The sequence below is a fragment of the Lepisma saccharinum genome, chromosome 4 (genome assembly GCF_977018435.1).
Source record: "Lepisma saccharinum chromosome 4, izLepSacc3.1, whole genome shotgun sequence".
Taxonomy (NCBI): Eukaryota; Metazoa; Arthropoda; class Insecta; order Zygentoma; family Lepismatidae; genus Lepisma; species Lepisma saccharinum.
The window spans coordinates 104,665,245-104,692,922 of record NC_139232.1 but is presented as its reverse complement, the minus strand read 5'-3'; the positions used below and the strand labels follow the sequence as shown (position 1 = coordinate 104,692,922).

Sequence of the window (27,678 nt, the reverse complement as noted above, 5' to 3'; positions counted from 1 at the left end):
AATCTTCTTCCAGTTGTGTCCATACCCCTTATAACTTGTTTCGTAAGCCCTAGCATGGTGTAAAGAGGGGGAAGAGGAACATCACACGCTGTACAATTTTTCTCCTACTTGTCAATTTCGTTGAGACCCATTCTTTTTTGTGTAGGGGTTCTTCTGTCATGTGTAGTCATGTTGCATTCCCAATATCATTGCAACTATCTTGAAGTCGCAAATTATCTTCCACTTATGCTCATTATATTCCATGGAGTTCTTCTTATATCCCTGGACCTAAAGGAAATCGGTAAGGATGGAAAATGTTGGATAGATTTTGCCTAGGATAGGGACAGATGGAAGGCTTGTGTTGCTGCAGCCATAATTCTTTGGGCTTAAGAAGCTAGAGAGTTAGTTAGTTAGCTTCTAATAACTCACAGGTTTCTTTGTGACATCAGAAGAACGTATGAACGTTCATTAAACCTGAGTAAAATGAGACTCTTTATTTCCTTATATAACATAAAAAACTGTCCTTGATAGCGAAATTCTAATCACGGATTTGAATTTCCCATACCAATTTCTTCAGAAGAAATAAAACCTTTGTAGGACAGTGTAATTCTTGGATTTTGTAAACTTTTGCCGTTTGAATCCTCTCAGTGGATGATTCTGTTTATGTAGTTTCTGAAGAAGACATTCATAAGAAGGGTTACAACAACAAATTATTGTGATGCTCGAGTAGGTGATAACTTATTGAATTTATTGCTCAATTATCAAAATGTGTCATTAATTGCAAATATTATTTAGCTCGACGAATGTATAATATTGGACATTTAAATTGAATGTTAACAATCATGCGCAAGAGTAAAAATGTAGTTCAAAATTCATCTTTACTCTTTGAAAGATTTATTATAGTATTAAAAGTTGTTTTGTATGTTAAAAATTTGAATGTTATGTCACTCTTTGCTGTGTATAATTAAGAACTTGTATCATTGAGGTTATCCACAGTATGATGGCTATATTTTATTCAGCTCAGCAGGGGAGGATATTGTGACCGTCATCTTTTTATAACATTCACAATTTAAATACGTTAACGATAAAATCTTTGATAAGAAGAAAAACATTTCATCATCACTGTTAGTTCCAAAATGTATTATGGGACATGGTGTAATACACAAAACTCGTAATTTGATTTCTGTGTTTTATTTATAACAAGAATTTATATATTTTGTGCTTGTTGCTAATTTGAAACCTAGCAGCAACATGCTGCATTGTCTAAAATAATGTTTGGGTGTCCCTTGCAGAACTACCAAATTTACCTCACAAACCCAGCCTATCAGGAACTGGGAGACGAGGACCAGGAAGGGGATTCCCCATCAAGGAAGATGGTGAGGAGATACGTACGAGGAATAAGGATATCATTCGGGGCCAGCGAGCAGGTTGCAAGGTACAGGAAGGAAGTCCAGAAGTGGATGGAGTCGGAGAACCCGGACAAGGAGGTGCCGGTGGAGTGAGTACTTTTGCTCTTACCCCCCCCCCCCCGATACAGACTGTAGGAATAGAAAGTATGGCTAATATTTTATGAAGCGAGGCCAGATATGAACAACTAGGTGAATATTCTGTGACCTTGTAGTAGCCGAGATATAGGACCTGAAGAAGGGAACAGTGGTTACCGAAAAGTGATCAGCCGAATAATCAGTGATCGGTTAGTTCGTATGAACTTTCCAGCCTGATCATTACCTGTTCGTAATTGGAGATCGGTTAGTTCATTGAACTCTCCAGCCTAATTATTGCCTATTTTTGTGGGAGCAGGAAAAGGTTTTTTTTATCCAAAAGGTTTAATATACATCCAGTGGTTCCCGAAATGTTGTCGGTGTCTAAAATAGATACTCATTTAACGTAAGTAATAAATAACTTTGTATTTTTAATTTAGAAATCCGAAAGAATATATATAAAAGTGAGTAAGTCGCACAAACCTGAAGTATAGATCTTGTAGTAGATTTTAAGTCTTTAGCTCTGTTTGTGAACATTGTGTCTTAACTTATAGTAGAGCAAACGTACAGGATAAAATGGCCTAACCCGGAAATAATTGCAACACAAATCTCTTTTGTGCCAGATTGTGCGGAATGGTGTTCTGAATAATAAATTAAAAATTCACCATCCAAATATTTGGGGAAAATGGCGGCAAAATTTCACCTTCAAAACAAAAAAATGTAATATCTCTAAAGCGGTGCATTGTACACAAAAAGTGAAGATATCCGAAATGAAATTGCAGAAAAGTTCATATATTATGGTTTTTGTTTAATAGAGCTACCATAAATTTAAACTGAATTAGAAAGATTTAAATATTTTCCTTCGTTTTTAGAATTAGAGTATGAATTGGTTTCTAACACATAAAACAACAAATATGCAAGAAACTAGGTATTTTACGTCCAAAAATTAGTGAACAAAATTCATAGCTTATGAATTCCTCTAGAGATTGCTTTTTATTTCGTGTCTTTAGTGTCAGGTGTTGAGGCGATATGTAGTTTAAACAGAGTCATGCGATTCCCTATATCTTACGTGTTCTATTTCTTATAATATTGCTGAGAACGTAATACATTGTTTCTGCAGTGTTTCGCTCATTTGTGTTTGTTACGTGTTGTTTTTGTTGTTTAAAAATGTATGTACACAGTAACAGCGATCAGGTGTCTGAACTGAGCGAGGGGGGACGGGGTGGGGGGTGGTAGAAGGACATGGACAGTTTACTTTCTACTGCAATTGAAAGAATCGTATTGAAAATGGAATTCGGGCAGATGATTTTGGGTAAAATCTACTGGTAGGCAAGGCTTAGCATTAAGAGACCATAGTGACTTTAGCTCACAGAAATTTTCTTTTCATGCTAAAAAAATGTTCTGTAGTTTTCGTAAGAATATCGGTCTCCTAAATGATATTATATATAGTTTTATACAATGTGTGTGTGTATAGATTGAAAAACCGGATGTTGTCAAATGACGTCACTGTGAGTCAAGGGACATCAAAGTTAAAAAATCGGATGTTGACAAATGACATCACTGTGAGTCAAGCGAGCTCATCGTTTTGTACTCCTTCTACATATGAATACCTTTAATATATACTTCTGTTGCAATATTATCTGTTTCCAATTCTGTTCTGTTTCCTATTATTTATCATTCCTCATAATTAGAGCTTCTGAAATGTCTCGTCTGAAGTTCAACAGATCATTTATTTCCTTTCAAGATTCTTTCCCACGTAGCATATATCTCTCTCATATTCCAGCTATTTTTTTATATGTATAATTTAGGTTCTCTTAATCCAACTGCAAATCACTAAGTCAACGAAATGAAATATTACTTCCAAGGTGCACTTTCATGACTTGAAAAATATTCTTTACAAATAAAAAATGAAGTCCATTTTGTCAACACCTCCCATTAAAGCGCTCTACTCCTTTGTCATCCATGTTGTCTGGATAAATCACTGACTGTCATTCAGTTCTCGTGGCAATTACATCACGTCAAAATTTGACATATTTTGAGCCTACAATAGAGTAGAAAATATATGTAATTCCTTACCTTCATAAATGGTAAAATATAACAGCTAATGAAAAATAGAAACAGATATGAATAGCATTCACAAACACCACGTCCCTCTCCCCCTGGCAAACACGCCAAGGCTTCCCCCCTCACATACACACGCCTACGTCCGCACGCAAACAGTGACTTGCCCAAGAGTTTCGTAGTTCTTCTTACGTTTTAGTCCCTTTTAAATTTTTTTTAAAAAAATTTTGAATCAAAAGGGGGTTTTAACCCCTAGCAGCAATCCCTGGGTACGCAACTACATACATGTGGATAAAAAATAACTTAAAATACACAAAAAACCCAATGAAAACCTTAAGTTGTGTACATTTATGTGTACTAAATATCTTGTAACAATATTGGTTCAAGAACTCGTTGCTTTATAATCTTAACACACAACTCACAATGTTGGCAAATTACAACAGATTTTTTAAAAATCTAGCTGCCCCAAAATACATGAATTTCACAAAATCATATGTGGACAAATTAAATTGAACATTATCAAATATTTGACGCATCCTCTGTCTGTAAAAAAAATATTTTTTACTCATAAAAACAAATAAAAGTTTACTCAATTCCGTGGAACAATGACCTGATCGTGTCACACACCTCACGAATGACGTCATGAAGTCTCCAATTTTGTTCGTCTTACAATACCAAAAACGGAAATATTGGCTGATTTGTGATAGAAAGGAGTCGACTCAACGGAAAAACTTCTGAGCACGTTCTAACATTCACTTGGCAAATGACGACGTGGTCTGCGAAAGGAGTATGGCCAATGCCCCCACGTCTAATCATCGCCACTGTTAATATACTGAACTAATACGATACGGTAAAACACACTTCTAAATCCGTCACTTCGCTTTCGAGTCCATTGCAGATACCTGGTGCTAACATGTTACACCCTCACCACCTGACTGCCCGGCATTACAGTAGAGTCGGGATTGGCAGACCCTCAGACCACAGACAAGATCGATTTTCCCAAAAAATTGTTTAATATTTTGGATTTGTGCAATGAAAATAAATCGAACATTAAGTTGACTAAAGAACATGATATAACATTTTTATACTCTTTACATTATCACTTCCTTTAACGTCGCATCCTATCAGCAGTGCTATTCTCACTGTTCATAGATTGGATAGCACATGAAATTAAAATGGACCAGGATTCAATCCCATGTTTAGGAGTGCAAAGTATACCAGTCCTTATGTATGCAGACGACAGTCATCTTGTCCGAGACAATAGAGGGTTTACAAAGGGACATAGATAGGATATATGAGGGGTGCAACAAATATAAAATGAATGTAAACATTAAAAATAAAAAAAAATCTTTGCTTTCAAAAATGGCTACATATTTAGCAGACAGGAGACATGGACATACGGGGGGATTTAATCGAGCAGGTTAAAAACTTCACATACCTGAGATCAACACTCTCCCTGACAGCGAAACAAGTCATAAGGACAATAAATAAGCCACCTGAATGCGTTTCCCGGTTATTCAAAACATCTATTCATCAATAATATTAGGAACATTAAACTATGGAGTAGAACTGTGGGGGTTAAGAGGGGAAAACACAACAACAGGCACACAAAGAGAATTTTATAAGAGGGTAATGGGCGTAAGCAGAGGTTGTTAAATATTGGGTGCGATTATCACAAGAGGGCCAAACTACGCTTAGGGGACAATGTTTGGGAATACAGACAAGAGAGGAAAACGTTCACACTTGGGGTTGGGACTTGAAAATTCTCCTATTCAATAGCGGAATGGGTTGGGTATGGGAAGGGAGAGGAGGGGGGGGGCATTTCAACAGAAAGCCAAATCAGAGCAGACTGCCAAACGTAGACCTCAATCAGGGAACAGCTAAAAGTAAGGGAAAGTTGGTAATCAAAATATATCAATGTTGTGAGGGGAAAAGGAAAGAGGCGCGCTGGCATGGTTCAGACTAGGTGAATGGAAGCAATTAAGGAAGAGAAACGAAGCAGGGGAAACTATATGTTCTTTGTGCGATGAAGAGGAGACGGACGAGCGTATCCTACTGAACTGCCCTTCTACACGTGACCTAAGGGACAAATAGATGAAAAACATAACATGGAGGGAGGTGATAGAAGTGGTAGACGACAGAATAAAGATACAAGAAGTGGGACAGTAAGTGAGGAAATACCTGGGAGAAGTAACGAGGGGTATATTACTAACGTAAAGAGGGGAATATTAATGCACGACTTTAAGGAAAGAGAAAGTGTGTGTAGAATAAAATTTATGTAGATCGTACAGCTCGCACCAGGAAGAAAATAAATAAATAATAAAGTACATAGTCACGTTTCTACCTTTTGTGTTAATCGCGACGATGAATGAAGATATTACGGATGAAATGGGACGTGCATGTCACTTTATATATTCCATCTTGGCCTCCCTCTCTTCATGACGCTTCATACTGACCACTCCTGCAGGGAGGTTCGCCTGCGAATTAATGGTGTCCTCGATCATTCTCGATACTACACAACGTTCATTTGTCACATTAAGTAAGAGGATTTTTACATCTGAAACACTCAAAATGGCTTCTGTGTGGCTACCTTTCTTCAACATTATTGTTCTCCACAATCTTTCGGAAGCCTCAATACACCGTCTAATACATTAGCGTCTACTTCTGAATTGAGTCGGCCAACGATTATTGAACTTTCGGTTTGATTTGATATGTTTTAGTTCATATTACGTCGTTTTTCTGTCAATTTTGGTTAACCGCGAACACGAGGAATGATGATGATATGGTGAGATGGATGAAGGGACAATATGGACGACAACACGAGTCCCATAGAGGATTATACTGACTGTGACGTCAGAGCCTCGGTAGTCTTCAAAATGCAGTCCAAGGTGCACTACTTGGAAGTGAGGGCCTCTTCCGGTGATCATTGGTTATCATAGGTATAACAGTATTACCTCCGTAAATGATCTCAAGGATTTGTTGAAGGCCTGAACATGCCATTAGATAAGCAACACATCACAGGAAACTGATCTTGATATGAAGACCACCCAGCCTTAATATGCAAAAAATTCTGCAATGGACTTTCTGGCAAAGTGACTGATTAAAAACTGTATCATAATACTTCAATGTATTGATAGTGGCGGTAATTAGACGTGGGGCATGGGGAGCAATGCCCCTCCCCCCCATACACAATTTTTTTTGTCCCAGCACTATGGTCTCCTAATGCTAAGCCTTGCCTAACAGTGGATGTGACCCAAAATCATCTGCCTGAATTCCATTTTCAATACGATTCTCTCCAATTGCAGTAGGCTATAAAGAAAGTAAACTGTCCATGCCCTCCCCCCTCCCTTGCTTAGTTCAGACATCTAATCGCTGCTACTATGTGTATACATTTTTAAACATCAAAAACAACACGTAACAAACGGAAGTGAACGAAACACTGAAGAAAACAATGTACTATGTTCTGGGCAATATCATAAGAAATGGAACACGTAAAATATCGGGAAACACATGACTGTGCTTTAGACTACATATCTCCTCAACCCTTGACATTAAAAGCGCGAAACAAAAAGCAATCTCTAGAGGAATTCACAAGCTATGAATTTTGTTCAGTAATTTTTGAACGTATATTACATAGTTTCTTACATATTTGCTGTTTTTTGTGTGTCAGGAAACAACTTTTACTCTAATTCTAAAAATGAAAGAAAATATTTGAATCTTTTTAATTCAATTAAGATTTATTGTGGCTCTATCAAACAAAAAACATAATTTAGCAAGTTTTCTGCTCTTTCAGTTTGGTTATTGTTACATTTTGTGTACATACAATGCACCGTTTTCGATATATTACATGTTTTTAGTTTTCAAGATAATTTTTTGCCGCATTTTTCAAGATGGCGGATTTTCCCCAAACATTTGGATGGTGGATACTTAATGTATTATTCACTACACCATTCCGCACAATCTGGCACAAAAAAAACCCATTTGTGTTGCAATTATGTTCAGGTGAAATCGTTTATTTTCTCTATTATTAATAATGTATGTAGAGGTAGTAAATGTGTAATTACCATTTTTATACTTCGTTTTAAAAGTTGTTGAAAAAGAAAGATGGTATTCGGCGGTCATTTTGTGGGAGATTGCATTTACCACGTTTGTTTCTCTCGATCTCCTTTGCTTTCATTTGGGTTTTTTATTAGTCCCATCGCCCCCTTGCGTGTAGAAATTATCATTAATGAAATAATGAGCATCAATTGCAATCACCCTTGTTTCTTAATTCAACTTAATTTTGGATATGCTTTGTTCACAGTGAAGGTGAAAATAAGTGATAAACTAAAGTGGTATGTGGTTCACAAACAATAGCATGATATTATTCAATACATTTAATATTATATATATTGCTATGTCTATAGCGTAGTAGTTTCACTTTTCTTCCAATGTCAATTACGGATTCTGCTTTCTTCCCCTAGCATCTCTAGCCGTGCTCTTTGCGACATCTCAAAATTTGCATCAAGAGAAGAGTGGGACTTCCTTTTCGAGAGGTATCTCAACTTGCCCAGCTCTTACGACTCTGACAACAGAGACCGCTTCCTTTCGAGACTGACTGCCTGTGTTAGGGACGATTATAAGGTTCAGAGGTGAGTAATGGATTTAACTCTGCATAACTCGCTGAAGGTTTTAACTTAAATCCGATTTAGACGGAAGCCTTTCTTTGCATATTTGCTAGCATATATGCTTTCAAAAATCTTATAGCATTTTTTATGACAGACAGTGTTTTACACTGTTATCGTCGTGAGAACAAAAAATTGTTTCTTTTAAGTGTTGCAATTGATCGCCCTCCTTGAAATTCTATAAATAAAAAATGGGTGGTCCAATCGGTGTGCAATTCTAGTACGGTGCAGGCAGAAATGTTCTTGACATAATTCTTGATTTTCAGACTTTCAAAATTTGTCTCGTTCTTATCAATCTTTCAAACACCTATTCTTCAGTATTGGATAGTCCTACAAGTACAATATTGGTCTTGTTTTAAAGCTGTTTGTTTCTGTTTTTAAAATCCATTATCATTGTTAATTCATACTTGCGAAACCGATTTTTAACAAATTTTTATTCAATCAAGTAAAGATGTACGTAGAACGTGGAAACACCGCACACAGCAATGACCTTTTAACCGTGGAAACTGTGGGCTCTCACTGCGAGTCAGTGCGTGCGGTGTTATGTTTAATCTCATTCAAGTCCAAACACGAATCTTAGCATTTTATTCTCAAAAGCTTTGTTCCTCTTTTAATACAAGGGATTCTGTGTGTTAAAACACTCGGGCAATATTGTAGTAATATATGAATTTGCTTATTCTTGTGGAGTTTTATCTTAAATATTTTATATTAGACCATAGAACATTATGAATGGAAAATTTGCTTGCATTACTGAATAAAGTGAACTTCAGAAACTTAAATTAATTGAAACAAGACATTATCAATACATAAGTCTGAGGCATAAGTTAAATTGTTGGTTCAAGAAACTTAGTTACTTTTACAATCTTCGAAGCAAACAGACCTCAATCCCTAGGAGGAAATCTATAACTTGAAGACATATTGATGGTTGTTTTTCCATATAATTGGGTCGTTTACTGTAATTCAATGCAAGTAATTTCATTGAAATGATCTGATATGACTTCATAGCTAAGCTATCTAAAATTAGTTTTAATTGTTGCAGAGTGCTGGATCATATATTGGCCAAGAAAGAAGGAATTTCCATCCGTCAAGCTATTAGATGTGTGTTTTTTTATTCGAATGGCAATTCTTGCGGTAGGAACAACTTGCTGAATCATCTCATTTCCAATCTTAACGGATGGAAATCACTGTAAGTAAGAGTTCAATATTTACAGATTTTCTTGATGCATTAAAGTGCTTGTAGATGAATATTTTTCTCAGGTGAAGCAACTGCTGAAACATGATTACTACTTCTGAATCACTCTGTATCTTTTATATTTCTAAATATCTCCTTTATGCAAATATTTGTTTTAATAATATTTTTTCAAATCCATTTTCGAAACAGAGGCCCCTTCTAGTTCTTCTAGTTCAATGCACTTTTTTGGCTCTCTCTGGTCTCAGGCGTCTGATTGATTACACGTTATAAGGTGGAACACCAACTCGTCTATTTCGTGGATTTGGTATCAAGTAGGGCATCTTGTGTCTGCACCGTTTGTACTACGTTCTAAAGCGGTGTAGTGTGTGGTGTATGGTCACGTGGTGCGTGCTTACTAATCAAATGAACGTTTAAAGCAGCTACAAGGATTTGTTGAATCTTGTGAACTTGGACACAGCTATTCGCTTACTTGCTTAAATGTAATTTCCTTGCACCAGCCTGACACCTGTATACACCTGCACTACACCTAGTGTCAAAAAGTGCAGTGAACTACACACGGACAGATTAAGTAAAGTAACTATTTAAGGTAGATTTAGGGGATCGTTATTTACGGCTATGACAGCCGGAAGCGACTCGCTCGCTTTGCAAGAGGGATGAGGTGACATCCCAGATAAATAATGGAACACTAACACAAGCAAAGGGACTAGCACCTGTGGAATAAGAACAACACTTAAACATTCGATATTAACACTTCGGGGATGACTGATCTGGCAGGGTTGTAAGATTGATTGTTTATTCATTTGCTTTAATTTAATTCGCTTTTTTGTGCAACTTTTGGGGATGATTGATGACATAATGAAATTGATGAATAGACACTCACAAACATTCATGCCCATGCCTGGATTCAAACCCAGTTCCCCTGGCTTCGTAGCGCTATGAGCTAACCACTCCGCCACGAGGGCCGGCCGCAGGGTTATAAGAAGAATAGAAAGGGGAATAAAGGAATGTTCGTTTACCTGTAGATCTAGATGTGACGACACGGTCCCTGAAATGACACTTCAATAGCGCACCACTCCCGCGGTAACGCTTTACGTATCAATCGACATGAAATTTGTTACAAGGAATGTGAATGGTGTTCTAAGGTAAGTCGATGATGCTGAATTCGAAAATGAAATCAGTTTTTTCCTATCGGGCTCAGTTTTCTTGTTACACACTAACATGTACCTAATGCAATTCATGAAAATTCTGCCTATTGGGTGTGGCTTAACCTATATTTACTCTACAGATATTGTTGAATAACAGTCATTATATGACCATAGAATGACCAGCACGTTCCTAAGGCCAGGGACCTTCGTCCAATTGCAACAAACCAAATCGTGAATAAGATAGAGGCATGGCAACACTGTCAATGAGTCATGCCCGAACACGTAGAATCGCAGTGTTGTTTGTTGTCACGTGCGTCTCAGCATTATGAGTTCTGACCGAGTGGGAAGTGACTGCCTTTGATTAGCTTGTGATTCGAAGTTTCAGAAGTAGTGTGTAGTGTGTAGTGTTAGTGCATAGTACCTGCGTAAATAGCCCCAATTCGTTTTGTTATATATGTGGAGAGATGATATTTAAGTCACAAAAGCGACGAATTACCCCTCTTACAAAGAAGTGCTACGAACTTTATCTTGGGTGTAAAGTTGGGTACTAAGACAAAACATGGGCCCCCACATATGCTGTTTGACCTGTGTTACACTTTTGACAAGCTGGTTAAAAGGATCACGTCACATGTCGTTTGCTGTTCCCATGGTTTTGGAGGAAACCATCAGATCACACAACAGACTGTTATTTCTGCCTGACCAAAATAGCTGGAATCACTTCGAAAACAAGGAACACTGTGCAGTACCCAAATTTACTATCAGCCATGAGACCTGTATGTCACAATGAAGAATTGCCGGTACGAAAGCCTCCTGAGAATGTGACTGTGAGTGAAGATGATTGTCGTGAACAACACGGGGAAGAAAGTGCAAGAGGTGAAGAAACTACCGACCCAACATTTAAAGTGTCCGGTTCATCAATGGAACCATACTTATTGTCAGAAGGGGATCTGAACGATCTTACGCAGGATTTAAATTTGTTTAAGCAACAGTCTGAACTTTTAGCTTCGCGACTGAAAGGTTGGAATCTCCTCGCTTGCGATACGAAAGTGTGCTTTTTTTCGTGACCGCCATACTATTTTCTCAGAATATTTCTCCCACGAAGGAGACATGGTTTTTTGTAATGACATCTCATCCATTATGGATTGTCTTGGCCATGAATACAGTTCATACTATTGGCGTCTTTTCATCGATTCCAGCTGAGTTAGTATGAAAGCTGTACTTCTCCATAACGGAAACAAATTCCAAACAGTAACAATTGCTAATGCTGTTAACATGAAGGAGACGTATGAGAACTTGAAACAGCTTCTGACAAATATCCAATATGAGAAATACAAATGGAATATATGCAGAGATCTGAAGGTAATTGCAATTCTGCTTGACATGCAGCTTGGGTACACAAAGCATTGCTGCTTCTTAGGCGAGTGGGACAGCAGAGACAGAAAAAAACACTACTGTGGGAAAAAAATGGCCTCTTCATAGTGAATTAGTGCCTGGACAGAAGAATGTGGCGAACACTCCTCTTGTTGACCCCAAAAATGTGTATCTCCCTCCTCTGCACATAAAATTGAGACTAATTAAAAACTTTGTGAAAGCCATGGACAGAACTTCACGTGGATTCATGTACTTGCAACAGAAATTCCCAAGAATCAGAGATGCCAAAATTAAAGAAGGAATATTTATTTATAGGGCCTCAAATAAGAGAATTGATGAATGACGAGAATTTCATTCAACAATTAACAGATGTTGAAAAAAATGGCATGGTTGTCTTTACAAGTGTATGTAAAAACTTTTATCGCGATATTGTACATGGACTAATTAGATCATACCAACGTATGGGATGCAACATGTCACTAAAATTACATTTCTTGAATGATCACCTGGACTTCTTCCCAACTAACCTTGGTGCCGTTAGTGACGAACACGGTGAACGGTTTCACCAAGACATTGCTCTAATGAAAAAGCGGTATCAAGGCAAATGGAGTGCCGCAATGCTGTCCTACTACTGCTGGACCTTACGAAGAGATGTTCCTGAGGCAAAGTTTCGTAGGAAATCGGGAAGGAAACATTTTTAGGTATGTTTATAAACTTTCATGTTACTCATTTACTTCATTCCTTTGTATACTGAGACAGATTTATTACCTTTTACGTTTGTAGCACTTTTGTGAAAGCGAGTCCTTTCGACCAATACATATAGAACATAGGCTGAGGTAGGAAAATACAAAAAAACATATTTTACAGGAAATCTGAGCCCGATGGAGAAATTCAGGGACTCCGCAACTTCTAGAAACAGCTTGTTTTGTTCTTGCAACATACACAAATATTTTTTTGTAGACCAGTGTAATCAGCCAATAACGTGGAGGCACGAACACTTCTGAGTACAACTGGCTGAGAAATAGCCCTCGAGCTATTTATGATGGATTTGAATTTCGATCTTTAAAACCGTTGGCGAGTCCTCGCGTCTGTCGCAAACGGTGCTTTTAGTATAAAGATGCGTTTACTTATTTTTGTTTCATACGATTTCGTGTCAGCGGATTTTCAATCCGCTGTAGATTACAGATTGCCGGTGTGTGCTTGTAAGATGTTCCATCCAGCTTCTTCGACCGGGCCTCTTTATGAAGTAATTAGACTATCGAGTTGTGATGCCAGGGATCCCGGGTTCGAGTCACGCCTTTGGCATGATACGACACACCTGCGTGGAGCAAAAACATTGATTTCACGAAGTGAAGTTAATTTTTTGTTTGTGACGTGTACCCAGCCAGTCCAGTCAATTGGAGAAGACAATTTATTTACACCAACCCCAAAAAATAATGTTATAGAAGGGGAGTGAAAAGATGGAAAAAAATAATAGAAAACCATGCACTTAATATTCTAAACATGCTGGAATATAAGCACTGGACCATTTTCCGGTTCACTATACCGACGGCATGCGTATTATTATACTTCAGCTGGTGCTGACAGAGCATTCTCTCATGTCAGGTGCTGACTTCGAACACGTTTATCACGTGTCACACTGAACACTGAAACACTTAATCACACGTTGAGAGAGAAAAAAATGGATGCGTATTGCCGATTCCCTGTCAAAGGGTCAGTCCCTCTTGAACATTGTTTGGGTCACTCGGATTGTCCACACACTTTGAACCGTTAGTTTCATATATATGTTTTTTTTTTAAAAAAAACTTATCTAGGCACACTCGAGAAGAAAGAAAATTGGCATGAAATATATTCAGAGGTATAACCTGAGCGGTTTACCTGAGGACTTACCTGTCACACAAATAATGAAATTATATACAATAGACAAGGATTTTTTTTTTTAAAAAAAGAATCAGATATTAGATGAATACATGGGCCGTGGCGCCCCCCAAAACCATTGTCCGTCTCTTTCATACATTTCATTTTTAAACTAATGTTGTTGATGTCAGAAATTTTGTAAAAAGTTTGTCAAGTCTTTCTGCGATGTCATAAAAATAAACTGTTCCGTGATGGTACACTCTATAAGTTTGTGTTTTCTACATGAAGTACTGGCTTAAAAACGATGTGAGGGCACTGGGAACAGAAAAAAATACTATGAAACGTTCTTTATTCACTGACGTAGTATACTCCATTAGCAATCGCTGTGGTGAGCGTTTCTTGGTTAATGGAGACCAAAATGTTCCATAAGGTCCAGCGACGTTGTCGAACACACGAACAGTTTGGGCGTATCTTTGCGAACCTGGGGTTGACGCGCGGGGACTGCACTGTTATCCTGGAAGGTGCGACGATGTCACTGAAGCGGACTGATGTGTAGATAAATTGGGCGATGGAAAAGGGGCGGCTGCCGATAGGGGAATGGCAGGTGGAGCCCTGAGCTTTCTTGATGTGAGGCCCTGTCTCATGCAAACCATAAGGTGTGGCGAGACTGTAGGGTCTAGCCCCACTAGGCTGTATGGCTACGTCCTTGGTAGCGAGATGCGCTAGATACGTCGGGTGGCCTGAACGACGAAAAACTAACGAAAACGTGTGAAAAAAAAGTTGGAGGGTGGAAAAACATTCAAATGAATGTAGCGGGAAGGGTCCAAAAGAACCGGACATCAATTATATCCTAATCGGAGGAGGGGGTACGAGCTAACGGAGCCAAAAGAAATAAAGAAAAGTGTTCATGTATTTCGCGGGGGGAAATAAATGAAAGAAAAGCAAAGCAAACTCCACCACGTACAAAATCTAAGGTAGGCGACGCCAAGGGTCCCGGGTTCGAATCCCGCTCGGGCTTGGTTGTTTGTGAATGTCCATTCATCAATTTCATAATTTCATCACTCATCCCCATCTTTGCAAATTAGCCAAGAGGCACAAACCCCGAAGTAAAATAAACTAAATCAATAAATAAATAAATAACATCTAAGGTAGATTATGGGGATCGTTATCTACGGCTATGACAGACGCAAGCGACTTGCTCGCTTCGCAAGAGGGACGCAAAGGTGATGAGGTGACACCCCAGAGAAATAATGGAGAACTAACACAAGCAAAGGGGCTCGCCCCTATGAAATAAGAACAACACTTACACATCCGATATTAACAATTCAAGGACGACTGGTCTAGCAAGGTTGTAAGAAGAATGGAAAGGGGAAAAAAGGAATGTTCGTTTACCTGTAGATCTAGATGTGACGACACGGTCCCTCAAATGACACTTCAATAGCGCAACACTCTCCTTTATACGCTTTACGTATCAATTAAAAATCAGCCAATAACGTGGAGGCAAGAACTGTTCACGCGGTAAATTTCTGAGCACAACTGGGGCTGAGAAATGATCTCTCGAGCTATTTATGGTGGATTCGAATTTCGATCGTTAAAACCGTTGGCGAGTCGGCGTCTGTCGCAAACGGTGCTCTAAGTATAAAGCTGCGTTTAATTATTCTTGCTTCATACGATTTCGTGTCAGCGGATTTTTCATCTGCTGAAGATTGCCGATTTCCGGTAAGTGCTTGTAGCAAGCTCTTTCCAGTTTCTTCGACCGGGCCTCCTTATGAAGTGATTAGACTATCGAGTTATGACTCTAGGGGTCCTGAGTTCGAGTCACGCCTTTGGCATGATACGCTATAACCAAAATGGAGTAGTTATAATAGATTCACGATACTTTGAATTATTTTGGATTAGGAGATTACGCAGATAAGATAACCTTTTTGTTTGTGTGTTTAGCTACAAAAAACGAGATTCTCTGAACGACAGTATTTTCTGCTCATCAAGATTTCTGGAAGCGTTGCAATGGGTACAATTTGGATTAAAGGATTTAGTGGGATATAGTAACCCCATCCAAAAATTGAAGGAGGTAATATGCGCCCCTATTCCTTTAGTCCTTGGTATTTTAAATAGCCGTTTTCTTTAACACTACATTCAATTTTTATTGCTTAACATTTATGCTGTAGTGACAAATAGGCTGGAGTCTTTTTTTCTGAGAAGAATTACTATAATGTGCCAAAAATAGATTAATATTAATACAAGATAAAAGTTACATTATGTTTGAGTGCGTGTTCAAAACCAATTTTTAAAAGAAATCATTGATACCCAATTGAGTGTTACGCACAAAAATACACAGGTGCAAAACAAACAAACCTTCGAATCGTGCAAACAGTCCGTGTCGAGTTCGCTGCACTTTTTGACACTAGGTGTAGTGCAGGTGTATCAAGGTGTCACACCCAGTCATTGTTTAAGTTGTTTATATAATTGATTTCAATCTGTGTTACTGGTGAAATAAGACAATCTATTCTACCGAACACGGAAGAACTACAATAAAAGAAACGCTGAGCAAAGTCAACAGGAGATCGTACACGGATAATGGTAACATTTGACCAAAGTACGGGGGGAACGGATTATATTCTCGCCCCGAACACAGAAATCTATAACTAGCTTGGTACAATGGTACAGCGTGTTGCGAACTCCCGGGGGGGGGGGCTCTCATTAATCGCTTCTTACATAAAACTGTGATACATATTGACACCTTTTTGTATTATTAAGTTTCGTGCTTTGACATACTTTTAAAATATGATTAGTTTCCAGTTCAATCATTCATTTTGGTTTTGGGACGAGATAGCACATGACTGCAGACAGTGTGACATGGCGCGGATGCCGGCATTTTCGACCCGTGACATCCCACATATTTTTAAGCACACATATTAAGCACGCATATTTATCTTACATAACGAGTACTAACCTGTGTTATAAGAGTTGTTCAAAGTGGTGGCCAATTGCATTCACCCATTTCAGGCATCCTTTCATGAAATTTTGATTGACGTATTTCTTCTGTTTCAAGTTGTTTTCTTGCCATTGTTAATCCCTGCAGGACGCGTGCTGGATAAAAAAATATTCAGAAGAGAATTGCTACTTAAGTCCCAATTTTACTTGTTTCGAAGGATGTAAATAATAATATCTTCAAGGAACTTAATTTTATTAAGTTTGAACATTTTTATTTGAATACGCAAACATGAAGTTGAGAAAAAATGAGACAGAAAAGACGGTAAGAAAAGCGTTTTCTGCCATACCGTAAGAACGCGCCCTGGGTAAAAAAAAGAGATAAATAAATACTTCTAAGTACGAATTGTAATTGTTTTTAGGAATGCAATTAGTAATACCTTCATTGATTAATATCATTTTATTATTTTTTATCATTTGAATTGAATCACACATTTGATAAGACGAGGAAAAGAATAACATGTTGGAATATCAAACTGAAACATATGACCGCGAGTTGGGTGGAATTTAACCAGGCAGTGTTTCTACAGTACTGAGAGCGGAACTAAGTGACTATTCTTTGTGGGGAACCCTAAAAAGTAGAGTCTATAGAAACAATCTCCACACTAAACCGGGTGGTCCATTTATAATGATAGTATGGAATATCGCATGCAGAATACATCCAATCGAAAAATTGCACAGAATAAAAGTTTGATACTATTGAGGGGGTAAGTCAATGCCGCAAAAATTTCGTCGCCGCCACCAACCCCCCAAAATTATAAAATTCCTTTTCATATACAATTCACTAATAAACTAAATTATATAGTGCACAAAAACACACAACACACAACATAAAACAAACAATTTTCTTTTGCCGAATTCTTTGCACACATTTTTTGAATAAAATTCGTTTATTCAATGTTTTCAACCGAAACCAAAACCATTATTACATAAAGGGAACAAAATTAATCTGAAACTACCAAATGTTTATAAATGTTCGAAGTTTGCAATTTTTTTTACAAAATTTTTCAAACAAAAAATGTTTCTTTTTCAACACGGAATCCAAATATGTTAAACGAATGGGGGTGTTCCATTTGAAATTTCAAATTAACCCCCCCCCCCCCAAGGGGTGGGTGGCGGCGACGAAATTTTTGCGGAATTGACTTACCTCCTCAATAGTATCAAACTTTTATTCTGTGCAATTTTTCGATTGGATGCATTCTGCATGCGATATTCCATACTATCATTATAAATGGACCACCCGGTATATAAACTGAAAGACAATGTACGTACGAACAGAACTTGCAAGAATTACAAAAGAGGAACTTTTGCATGTCACAAAATGTCATTAAAAAGTGCCGAGAATGCAGTTGGCCACCACTTTGAACAACTCTTATAACACAGATTAGTACTCGTTATGCAATATATATATATACACATATGCATGCTAAAGATTTGTTCTTAAAAATAAGCAGGACGTCACGAGTCGAAAATAGTGACATCCGCGACATGCCGCGCAGCCTACAGTCAGTCAAAATGAACTCACTGATGCGTGTTATTCTTTTCCAGGGATGCTGACCACCCTACATTGTGGATAGATATGTTTACATCTTGCATTGGGCGTATCAATACAGAGGAATATCTGCAGAAGGTATGCATTTTTTCAGTTTATTTTTCTTTTAGATTAATGATACATTCTCTCCATGTGTTGATTGTCATTGAACCCTTCCCTACCCAGATAGCACAGTAAACTTTCTTCAAGCTTCAAACAAGATTTTCATGTAAAGTGAACAAGCTTGCTGTAAGCTTACAACAGGCTTGAATCAAGCCAACTAGTTACCACGTATCAAACAAGCTTGTCACCGAAAGCTGCACGCTTGAAACAGTTTGAATCATGTTAATATTGTATCATGCCGAAGGCATAACTCGAATCCGGGACCCCGGGCGCCATAGTCCGATAGCCTAATCATTTCATAAAAAGGGCTCGAGTATGAAAGAAGCTGGAAAGAGCTTCTTTCAAGCAAATGCCACCTGCGATCTTCAGCGGATTAAATTCTTCCGGAATCGCAGGAAAGATACTGCAAACACAGCATTACGCTGAAAGCGCGTCTCTCAACGACCGAAGTTCGAATTTCGTTTAAATAGCTTGAGAGAATATTTCTCCCCGCAGTCGGTATCTGAAATCTATCGCGTGCACAGTCGATGTCTCGGAATTACAAGTTGTTGAACTAGGAAAGTTATGGCGTGAACCGTTGTTGCCTCCGACTTAAAGTCGGATTACCGAACGTTACAAAAGGAGTTACAGCGAGGAGTCGTACGCTATCGGAAAAAGGTAAAAAAAAATAAAAAAAAAGGTAAAGTGCTCCCCTGTGCTTAGCACCACGCCATGATGGCGTATAGGGGGTGTGGGGGTAACGCCCCACACTTTCTTGATCCGGTCGTGAGTGGGGGTGATGTGATCAGCATCACACCCCTGACCGCCGTTACCCCCCAGGGTTTCCCCCAGGCACCCATGTCATTCGTCGCTGGGTGGGCGCCGACGTTAGAAAAGTTCCCGGATTTGAACCGGCCGGTGATCGAACCCGGGACTTTTATCATGGTAGTCAGACGCGACCGACTGAGCCACCGGGCTATCGGAAAGGAGCTTTATTTCAGGAGAGTTCATCAGAGTTTCATCAACGAACCAGCGAGTCGATCGGCACTTCGAGATCTACAGGTAACCAACGTTCCTCTATCCTTGCTTATCAATCTCTCACACCCCTGCCAGACCAGTCAATTGTAGTGTTTAACGTTAATCGTGAGTGTAGTTCTTATTTCACGGAGCTATCCCCCTTGCTTGGTTAAGTGTAGACGTAGCTCTTCAGAGCTACCCCCTTTCACTTACAACGTTCCTCTCGCATAGCAAGCGAGTGGCAACTGGCAAAAGGCTGACATAGCCTCTTTACGATCCCTTAATACAAACAATCGGGTGTTTGTACGATATCAAGCTTGCCGCATTCAACTGGCTTTGACAAGCTATAAGCAAGCAACACATCAAGGTTGCCAAAAGCTTTCGTGCTATCTGGGTATCTTCGTTGCTTTGCTTTCAAAGCATTAGGTTTACGGTAAGCGCCATAAATGATTCTAGATTGCCTTATAGTTAAGAAGAAGCATGTTGTAAGCACGGTGGCATAACATTTCAGGATTATACGTATACTTCACTTGCAGAATGATCGCCAAAGTTGATGGTAATTTTAGTATGAGTTTGTTTTTAATCCACTTTTTGCACATATAGGCTAATCGAGACAGGATCTCGAGTTGAAAGTGGAAACCGAACCACTATGTGCCTTGACAAACCCTTTATTACAAGGCGTAATCACTAGGCATTTGGAGAGACCCCGTTGGTGGCAAGGAAGTCTCGACGTAATACGTTGATGACATATGCACAAATGGAGTAATAATATCCTTTCTTCCCATCCATCATTTAAAATTAACTGAACAGCAAAATCTACCATAGAGCATAGACTAGACTTTCAGTTATTCAGTCTGTGGAGACATTGTTGATTCTGATGTACAACATTATGGTTAGAGTCAATGCCGGATCTACAAATCTTGCCCCCTCCCACCCCGCAAAATATTATCAAAGGCCCCCTCTACTTACCTACCTTTACACACCTACCTTTACTTGTCTCCGGGACCCGCTGGACTTTGGGGTTTTGCGGCTTGTAGATCCGGCGAGGGTTACGGTCCTCATTCGAACGCCAGTTCGGTATCTTTGACACAGCTCGAGAGGAAACCGTCCGGTCTCGTATCTGGTTTCGAGCCACCACCTGTTTTTTTCTTCTGAAAAGCGCTGTTGTCACTTTTACTTGCAGTGTTTAGACATCCATTCATTCACTGGGACGTTATACCCTCAAGGCCTCCACATTGTAAAAAAAAAAAAAAAAAAAAGCACAACACAACCGAGCAAAGATAACGTAACTGCAACTTCACGTTAAGAAATTTATAGAGAAACTGAATTGGCACGTGGACAGTGCCTTAAACGAACGCTGTTGGTGGGAATGTTTTGAGGGGCGGATATTTTGGGCTCGACATGGACCTGACCTATGGTTGTCAGAGGGAAACTGATTATCCTGAAATTTGTTTGAAGTAAAGTGGCGTTCAAAGCGTACTTGGACTTTATTAGCTAGAGAAGTGAACATGCCCCCTCTTATATCCTACAATAAATCTAAATGCAATTGGCATGCACCAACAATTTTAGCAACAATCTTGAGTAACTATAAGTATGAAGAAATTTCAAATTCTGTTTTTAGAATTATTATTTTTTTTTCACTCAGAGGTAAAATTACATTTAATATTTCTTCCCGATCGAAACACTGTTACTTTTAATCAATGCGTGCAGTGTTCGATCCCCGATGGAGGCAGATTGCACAGTGACTCGGATCCCACTTCAGTTCTGATTAGCCTATCTAAGCATAAAATGACTTTGAACAAATTAACAAATTTGAATTAGATCAGAAAGATAGAAATCTCTCGTGGTTGCATCGAAATTAATCGTTCCTGAATCAGTGATGAATTCACGAGGTGGACCGGGGGGAGGGGGATAAGTCCCCCACTTCCCAAAAAATTCAATAACGTGCCAGAGCATTCGGACAGTAGTTTAGAAATTTGGCAACCATGTTCACCTTTTCTATCATCCACTTTAATTTAACGTAGAACGAACTTTTTGTGAATTTATCGCCATAAAAGACTTATAATTAAAAGTCAAAATGAATACATTTTAACATTGTTTGGTTTGCTAACTAGGAATATGTAATAAATATTCTTTTTCACTGAAACTCAATCATATGCACGTGCAGGGATGGTGTAATGTGAATTTCAATTGTCGCAGCGAATGTCATCTTGCAGATATTTCAACTGTTAGCCAATGAACAATTTGCTGTGGAATGGTGGTGAAGTGCTTGTGCAGTCTTATCTAAATTTAAACATAATTTAATTACATGTCAGAAGTAAGGGGAATTTTGAAATATTAGTGTTGATTTTATTGATGTTACAATTCGCTGCCCCTGACATTCCCTCCCCGTGAAGTTTGGAGGAACGTATCTGGATTCAAAACTGTCCTGAATCATGGTAAAGATAGGGACTTGAATCACGGTGTGGCTAGTGGCTCACAGTAGGAAAGTTTTCATTCCACGCGAAATCGGAGCAAATCATATAATCATAATAAGTATCTTTGTTATTCCTATTACTGGGGGCGCCCAGCCTAAAACAGGGCTGTGTATTTAATAGATATGTTCCAGTTCCTAACTACACCTTACTTTGTCTGCAGGCGAAGAAACTTTACGACGATCACAAAGGAGAATTTGGTTCTGCAGAAGAAGAGATTGTCGAAGAGCTATCAAGAGACAAGGTGAGGGTTCAATGGACAGAAGAGAACGCCGGTGTAATAAAGGACGCTTTGGAAGAAATTAACAAGCAATTTGAGGACGAAAGCCTATGAGTTCTTTCCTACGAATTCTTCCACAGTATTCTGGTCCATGTGACATAACAATCAAAGCTTGACAATAAGTCACCAACATTCAAGACATTTATCTATTGTTGACGTTTTTATATTGTAGTATAACCTTGCACAGAGTGCCAACTACTGTCGAAAGTGTATCATTTTATAAACTGGTACATAATATAATCAGTTTGCATGTAACAGCTTTTTATTGTATTCGTATGTTCTTGACCATTTGGATTTCGATACATTTTTTAGGATAAGTCTCTCTTCCTGTGTGCCGTCTTGTTCTACACTGATCGCAGGCCCAACTGGCGGCTGAACTACTTTTTGCCACATAGCTTTATCTGTCCACCAATCGCTTCGGGGAGTGTGTGCCTCGTTGAACAACATGACAACATGTTATGTATCACACGTTCATTTGTCTCGTCACGCCAGGATCTTTCGGGGCTTTCTGACTCAAAAATGCCCGATGTCAGTCGAAGAGAATTTAACTGATCACTGTTTCGTTGTTTCCCAGCCGCCGGTTGGGTTGGGTCATAAACGCTCCACACCAGTCCGTGCGCCTTGTCCGTGCGCTAGCACATGCAAGGAAGGTTCGTTCCTCGCTGTTTAGCTACGTGAGAGCACCGGAATACGTGTACCGTGAGATTCCGAGAACTGCTGTGGTCGAGTGGTCAGCACATCGCGCTGCGACGCCAAGGGACCCAGGTTCGAATCCCGCTCCGGCATGGTTGTTTGTGAATGTCCATTCATCAATTTCATCACTCATCCTCATCTTCGCAAATTATCAAAGAGGCACAAGACGCGAGGTAAAACAAAATTAAAAAATTAAAAAAAAACAACAACTTAGAACTGTGTTAGTGCTTTTATTTAATGAAAAGTAAAAGGAGAGATATGATTCTAGGAAATACCAAACTGATAAGCTTTGTGTCTGATTGCAAAGCCCAGTGCAATGGATTTATATATGAACAGTTTAACCTTAACGTCTACGAAATCTCGGCAATACAGATTCCGACAAATGGAAGATGTGTTTATTTGAAACTAGTGCGACTGCGAACGATGACGAAATTGCTTGAACAATACCCCGGTGAAATAAAATTCATCTAGGAATAATTGGATGGTAGTGAAAGTGACATTTACCGACGCAGGTAGGGTAGTGCAATTCATTAACGTATTCTATTTACCAGTGGAAGTTCATAATATGCAAGTGCGTGAAAAACTCGGTGACAACGGCACTGTAGATATTACCGATGGAATGTGGAGACCAAAATTCCGGTATCTAGTGCACATTGGCGTACACTTGGCAAAAATATCCTTGAAGAAGCCTATTCCATCCATTGTGACTGTCTGTAATTATAAACCTTACGTGATATATTCTGGTCAGAACTCAACGTGAGAGGTTTGTGGTTCGAATGGACATTTGAGATCTATCTGCCAACGGCGAAAACCGACTGCACTGCATGTACCAACACGACCAAATAGAACTTATTGATGCCGTTTTGAACAAATTGACTAATGACGGGAATGGAGAGGAAACAGCAGGCAACCGAACAACCAGAAAGGGCAACTACCAGAGTCACAACGACAAAAAAACAAGCACAGCAAGAAAATACACCAGAGATAGAAGCAAAAAACACTACAAAATTCAAGAAGAGAACCAACAACAGGTTGTTAGCAAACATCCCCCCCCCCCTTTACCCCCTCCCGCAGCAAGCCGACCCCATACCAATCTTCAAAATGAGAAAAGGGAATCTGAAGAAGACAGTGACTTGTTCTCAAACTACGAAAGCGACACCAGCAACAAAGTAAAGGTAAGTCAAAGTACGCTTAAAAGAAAACTGAAACACAAATTAGAGGAAAATCAAATTCAGTAGCTAAACGATGTTCCACCAGAAAAATGAGAAACTACCACCAGAACACTGCTTCAAAATTCAGTCTAACTCCTCAGGAAGTCGTCACAGTGTTAAACACCGGTGCTGGAAGTGAGGAAAGTGGTACATGAATACGACGACCAGTGTAACAAATAATTATGGGGAATATAAACAACATAATGCGTATACTAGTTCTAATTTGGTTAGTTGTACTGTTAAATAGGATAATAGAAACGCAAGTGATACGGGTGGTAGACATAAATATAATTAAAATGCAAAGTGAAATAAAGTTAAAGTCTCTCCGTAGATTTCTTCAAAACTCAAGTATTGACGTAGCACTACTGCATGAAGTCGTTAGAAAGTACTTGGATTGCCATCCCATATGTATCGAGTATAATAATTACACTCCCAGTAGCACAGGAAACACAGCAATTTTAGTACGTAAAGGATTAGTTAAAAATGACCTTAACGGAAGAATAGATTCTTTGTTTATAGTAAACGTTTATGCTCTGTCAGGATCATGATACAGAAAAGAGAGGCGCAATTTTTATGTGCAAGACGTACCGCAATACACGTTAGTCCATGAATTAAAGGTCAAGGATGTGTGGAACGAGAAAAAAACGAAATGCACCACCGTATACGTACATACGTTATCGCAAGTAGTGTTTCACGACAAGACAGGGCAGAGGTGCCCAAGGGGGGGGGGGGGATATGGTGCACGATGCGCCATCGAAATTTTTGGGGGGATTTGTTCCCTTCAAATAATATAAAACTCAATATTTATATATTTTTGCAAAATATATGTAAACATTTTACACCTTAAATGCACCAAATTTAATCCATTAGCTGAAGAAAAGAAAGTGTTTAAGGGTATTATCGAAGGGGCGGGAGAAATATCCAACTCTTACATATTAAGCCTTAATTGACACGTGTGTTCTGGGGGTATTCTGAATTAAACTTTGGGGGTGACAGTATCCAACTCTAGGTCTTAGATTATGGCGGAAATTTTAGTTAGAGGGGAATTGAGCACTAAATTGAGGGGTATCCAATTCTTCTGTATTACTATTGTCTTAGGCTATTGCGGAGGTTCTGGTGTGGAGACTGAGAATCAACTTTTTGGAGGAGGCAATATCCACTCTTCAATATCAAAAGTAAGTCTAAAATTGGCATGGACATTTTTGTGGTAGGATTGAGTATTAAATTTAAAGGCCGAGAAAAATGAAGCACTTGATAAAGTGCTAAATCTTAGGTTGTCGAGGGATTTCTGTAGTGGAGAGAGTTCGAACATGAAATTTTGGAGACTGTATTTAGCGATATGATATCCACACGTTTTCGACCCGAGCTTACTAAAAGAGAAGCTGGGAAAGATTAAACATCTCGGGATCCTAAGAAAGTATTGACATCCCATTGAAATAATATTCTTGAAAGCCTGAAAAGAAATGAATGTAAACATTTTCTTGCTCGTTTCGCTCGCAATGTTCTCTTACGAGAATGCGTGTTTGGAGCTTTACTCAGGTGATTTTGAAATTTTATACTATAGCTGCATTACAAGACAAACGATATTCTCGATATTCATGAATAACATCACTTCTTAAAATATAGTGCTTAGTGTTGGTATATTGCTTCATTTAAAGCAGGTGCATCGTATTATATTATTGCTCTGAGTGTAAGATTTTCTAGGTAGCGTTCTGTATGTCTCGTGAAACAATAATTAAATCGGTCATACATCTGGAGCATGTTATTTGGTTTGAATTTTCTTTCATTATTTTAAGTTGTGTAAATAATTTTGTTAAATACTAAAATTATAAAATAAACACTATTAAAATGCATATTTACATAATTAAATTTACTACATTGAACCAATCAATAAGTTTTTCGAAAATCGATCAATTTATTTATTTATTTGAAAAGTCCTGAATACAGAAAAATCTATTTTACATCAGGATATCAACCGAAAAATAAATTAAATTAAATTTAAAAATATGGACAGTTTAACTTGGTATTTCAATCAAATAGACATACATTATTACGTATTCATCCGAACTATTTTGGGGGGATGACGATGAACGATTTTAGGGGCGGTCTCGAATGATGGGAAACCCGGTTCAGGGAGGAGGAGCAGATCAAATATAGTGCTCAGTAAAGCTACGGAAAAAGTTTATTCTTGGTAGACACGCTGTCGTAATTAAACACTTCGTGAGGATTACGATATGATTTGAGGGGACGCATGACATGATTTTTGGGGGGATGGGCACCCCTGAGACAGGGGCTACATTTCCCACGCGTTGAATCAACAATTACATCAGTTAGACTATTACCTGCAGCCTTCAGTGATCATTAGGCTTTGATTACCACTATGAAATCACCAATACCGATAATAGGAATTAAGAGGGGCTATTGGAAAACGATTGATTGATTGAGTTGGTGTTTTAAGTACACTTTATGCACAGTAAGGCTAATCGGGACTGGACCTTCAGTTTAAAGTGGAATCCGAACCACTGTGCCATATGCCTCCACCAGGTATGGAACCCGTGACCCCTTGATTACAAGGCGACGACGCTGCCACTGCGGGGAGGCCTACTGGAAGATGAACACATCGCAATTAACAGATGAAGCAGTTCGAATAGCACTGGACAAAATAGATCAAACTGCCGTTATATGAAGGAAACATCCACCGGTGGTGGCACGAAATTCTCAAACCGCATTTTAGAACGTTTTGTCATCAATATTCTTGGGACAAACTACGAGATTGGTATAACAATGAAATTTCTACTACGCAGTATTACATGAAATGTATGACTAACAGCAATGAGATCGTGAAACGCAATAAATTGAAAAGTAAAAGCACAACCACTTCGGATGTAGGCAACCAAAGTGGACGAAATACGAATTCGCAGTACGCTCCCAAACTTAGATACAGAACATATTAATTTAACTCACGTCACCAATATCTATGAGGAGCGGCAAAAACAAAATTATATAACGGAAATAATAAAGAGAAGAATATTCAACAGATAGCATACAACTATTTAGAATCTAAATACATTCACGAGTATGTATCAAGACACATAATGCATACACATATACAACCACACCGCCTTACACCAGACGAAATACCCGACTTCGAAAAGCCACATACCAAAGAGGAACTGTATAAAGCGGTAATGCAGGGAGCACACATATCAGAACCCGGAGAAGATGGCATCGCAACAAGTGCATACAAAATATTATGGGGCGACACACTAACTACATGGGTTAACACGGGATAAAGAAGAATGGGAAAGAACCTTACAGAACAAAAGACACAGTTATTTTAATACCAAGGAGTCGCCATTACGGACACATGGAAGATTACAGACCGATAACGTTAGTTAATACAGATCATAGCATACTAACCAAATAGATTATAACTACTCCTGAACAAGCTAGCAACGCCCTACCAATATGGGGTAGTAGGAACTAAACAAATACATAATTTACTGAATTTATTGCAAGAAACAGTAATAACAAACCAGGACGAGCAACTCGGCAAATTCTTCATTTCAGTAGACTATTCCCAGGCATTCGACAGAGTAAGATACGACTATTTACTAGAACTCTTAAAA

The 27,678-nt window shown here is 38.7% G+C and overlaps 1 protein-coding gene across 1 annotated transcript in view; it reads left to right on the top strand.

The window, feature by feature from the left end:
• Nucleotides 1-22,394, top strand: part of LOC145987042 (aminopeptidase N-like) — a 93,961-nt gene extending 71,567 nt beyond the window's left edge. Inside the window, exons 8-12 of the mRNA XM_083121502.1 lie at nt 1,272-1,477; nt 7,985-8,152; nt 9,225-9,371; nt 18,290-18,371; nt 22,029-22,394. Coding sequence (XP_082977628.1) covers nt 1,272-1,477; nt 7,985-8,152; nt 9,225-9,371; nt 18,290-18,371; nt 22,029-22,199 — 774 coding nt within the window. The 3' untranslated portion in view covers nt 22,200-22,394. The remainder of the gene's footprint in view (nt 1-1,271; nt 1,478-7,984; nt 8,153-9,224; nt 9,372-18,289; nt 18,372-22,028) is intronic.
• Nucleotides 22,395-27,678: the final 5,284 nt, after the last annotated feature.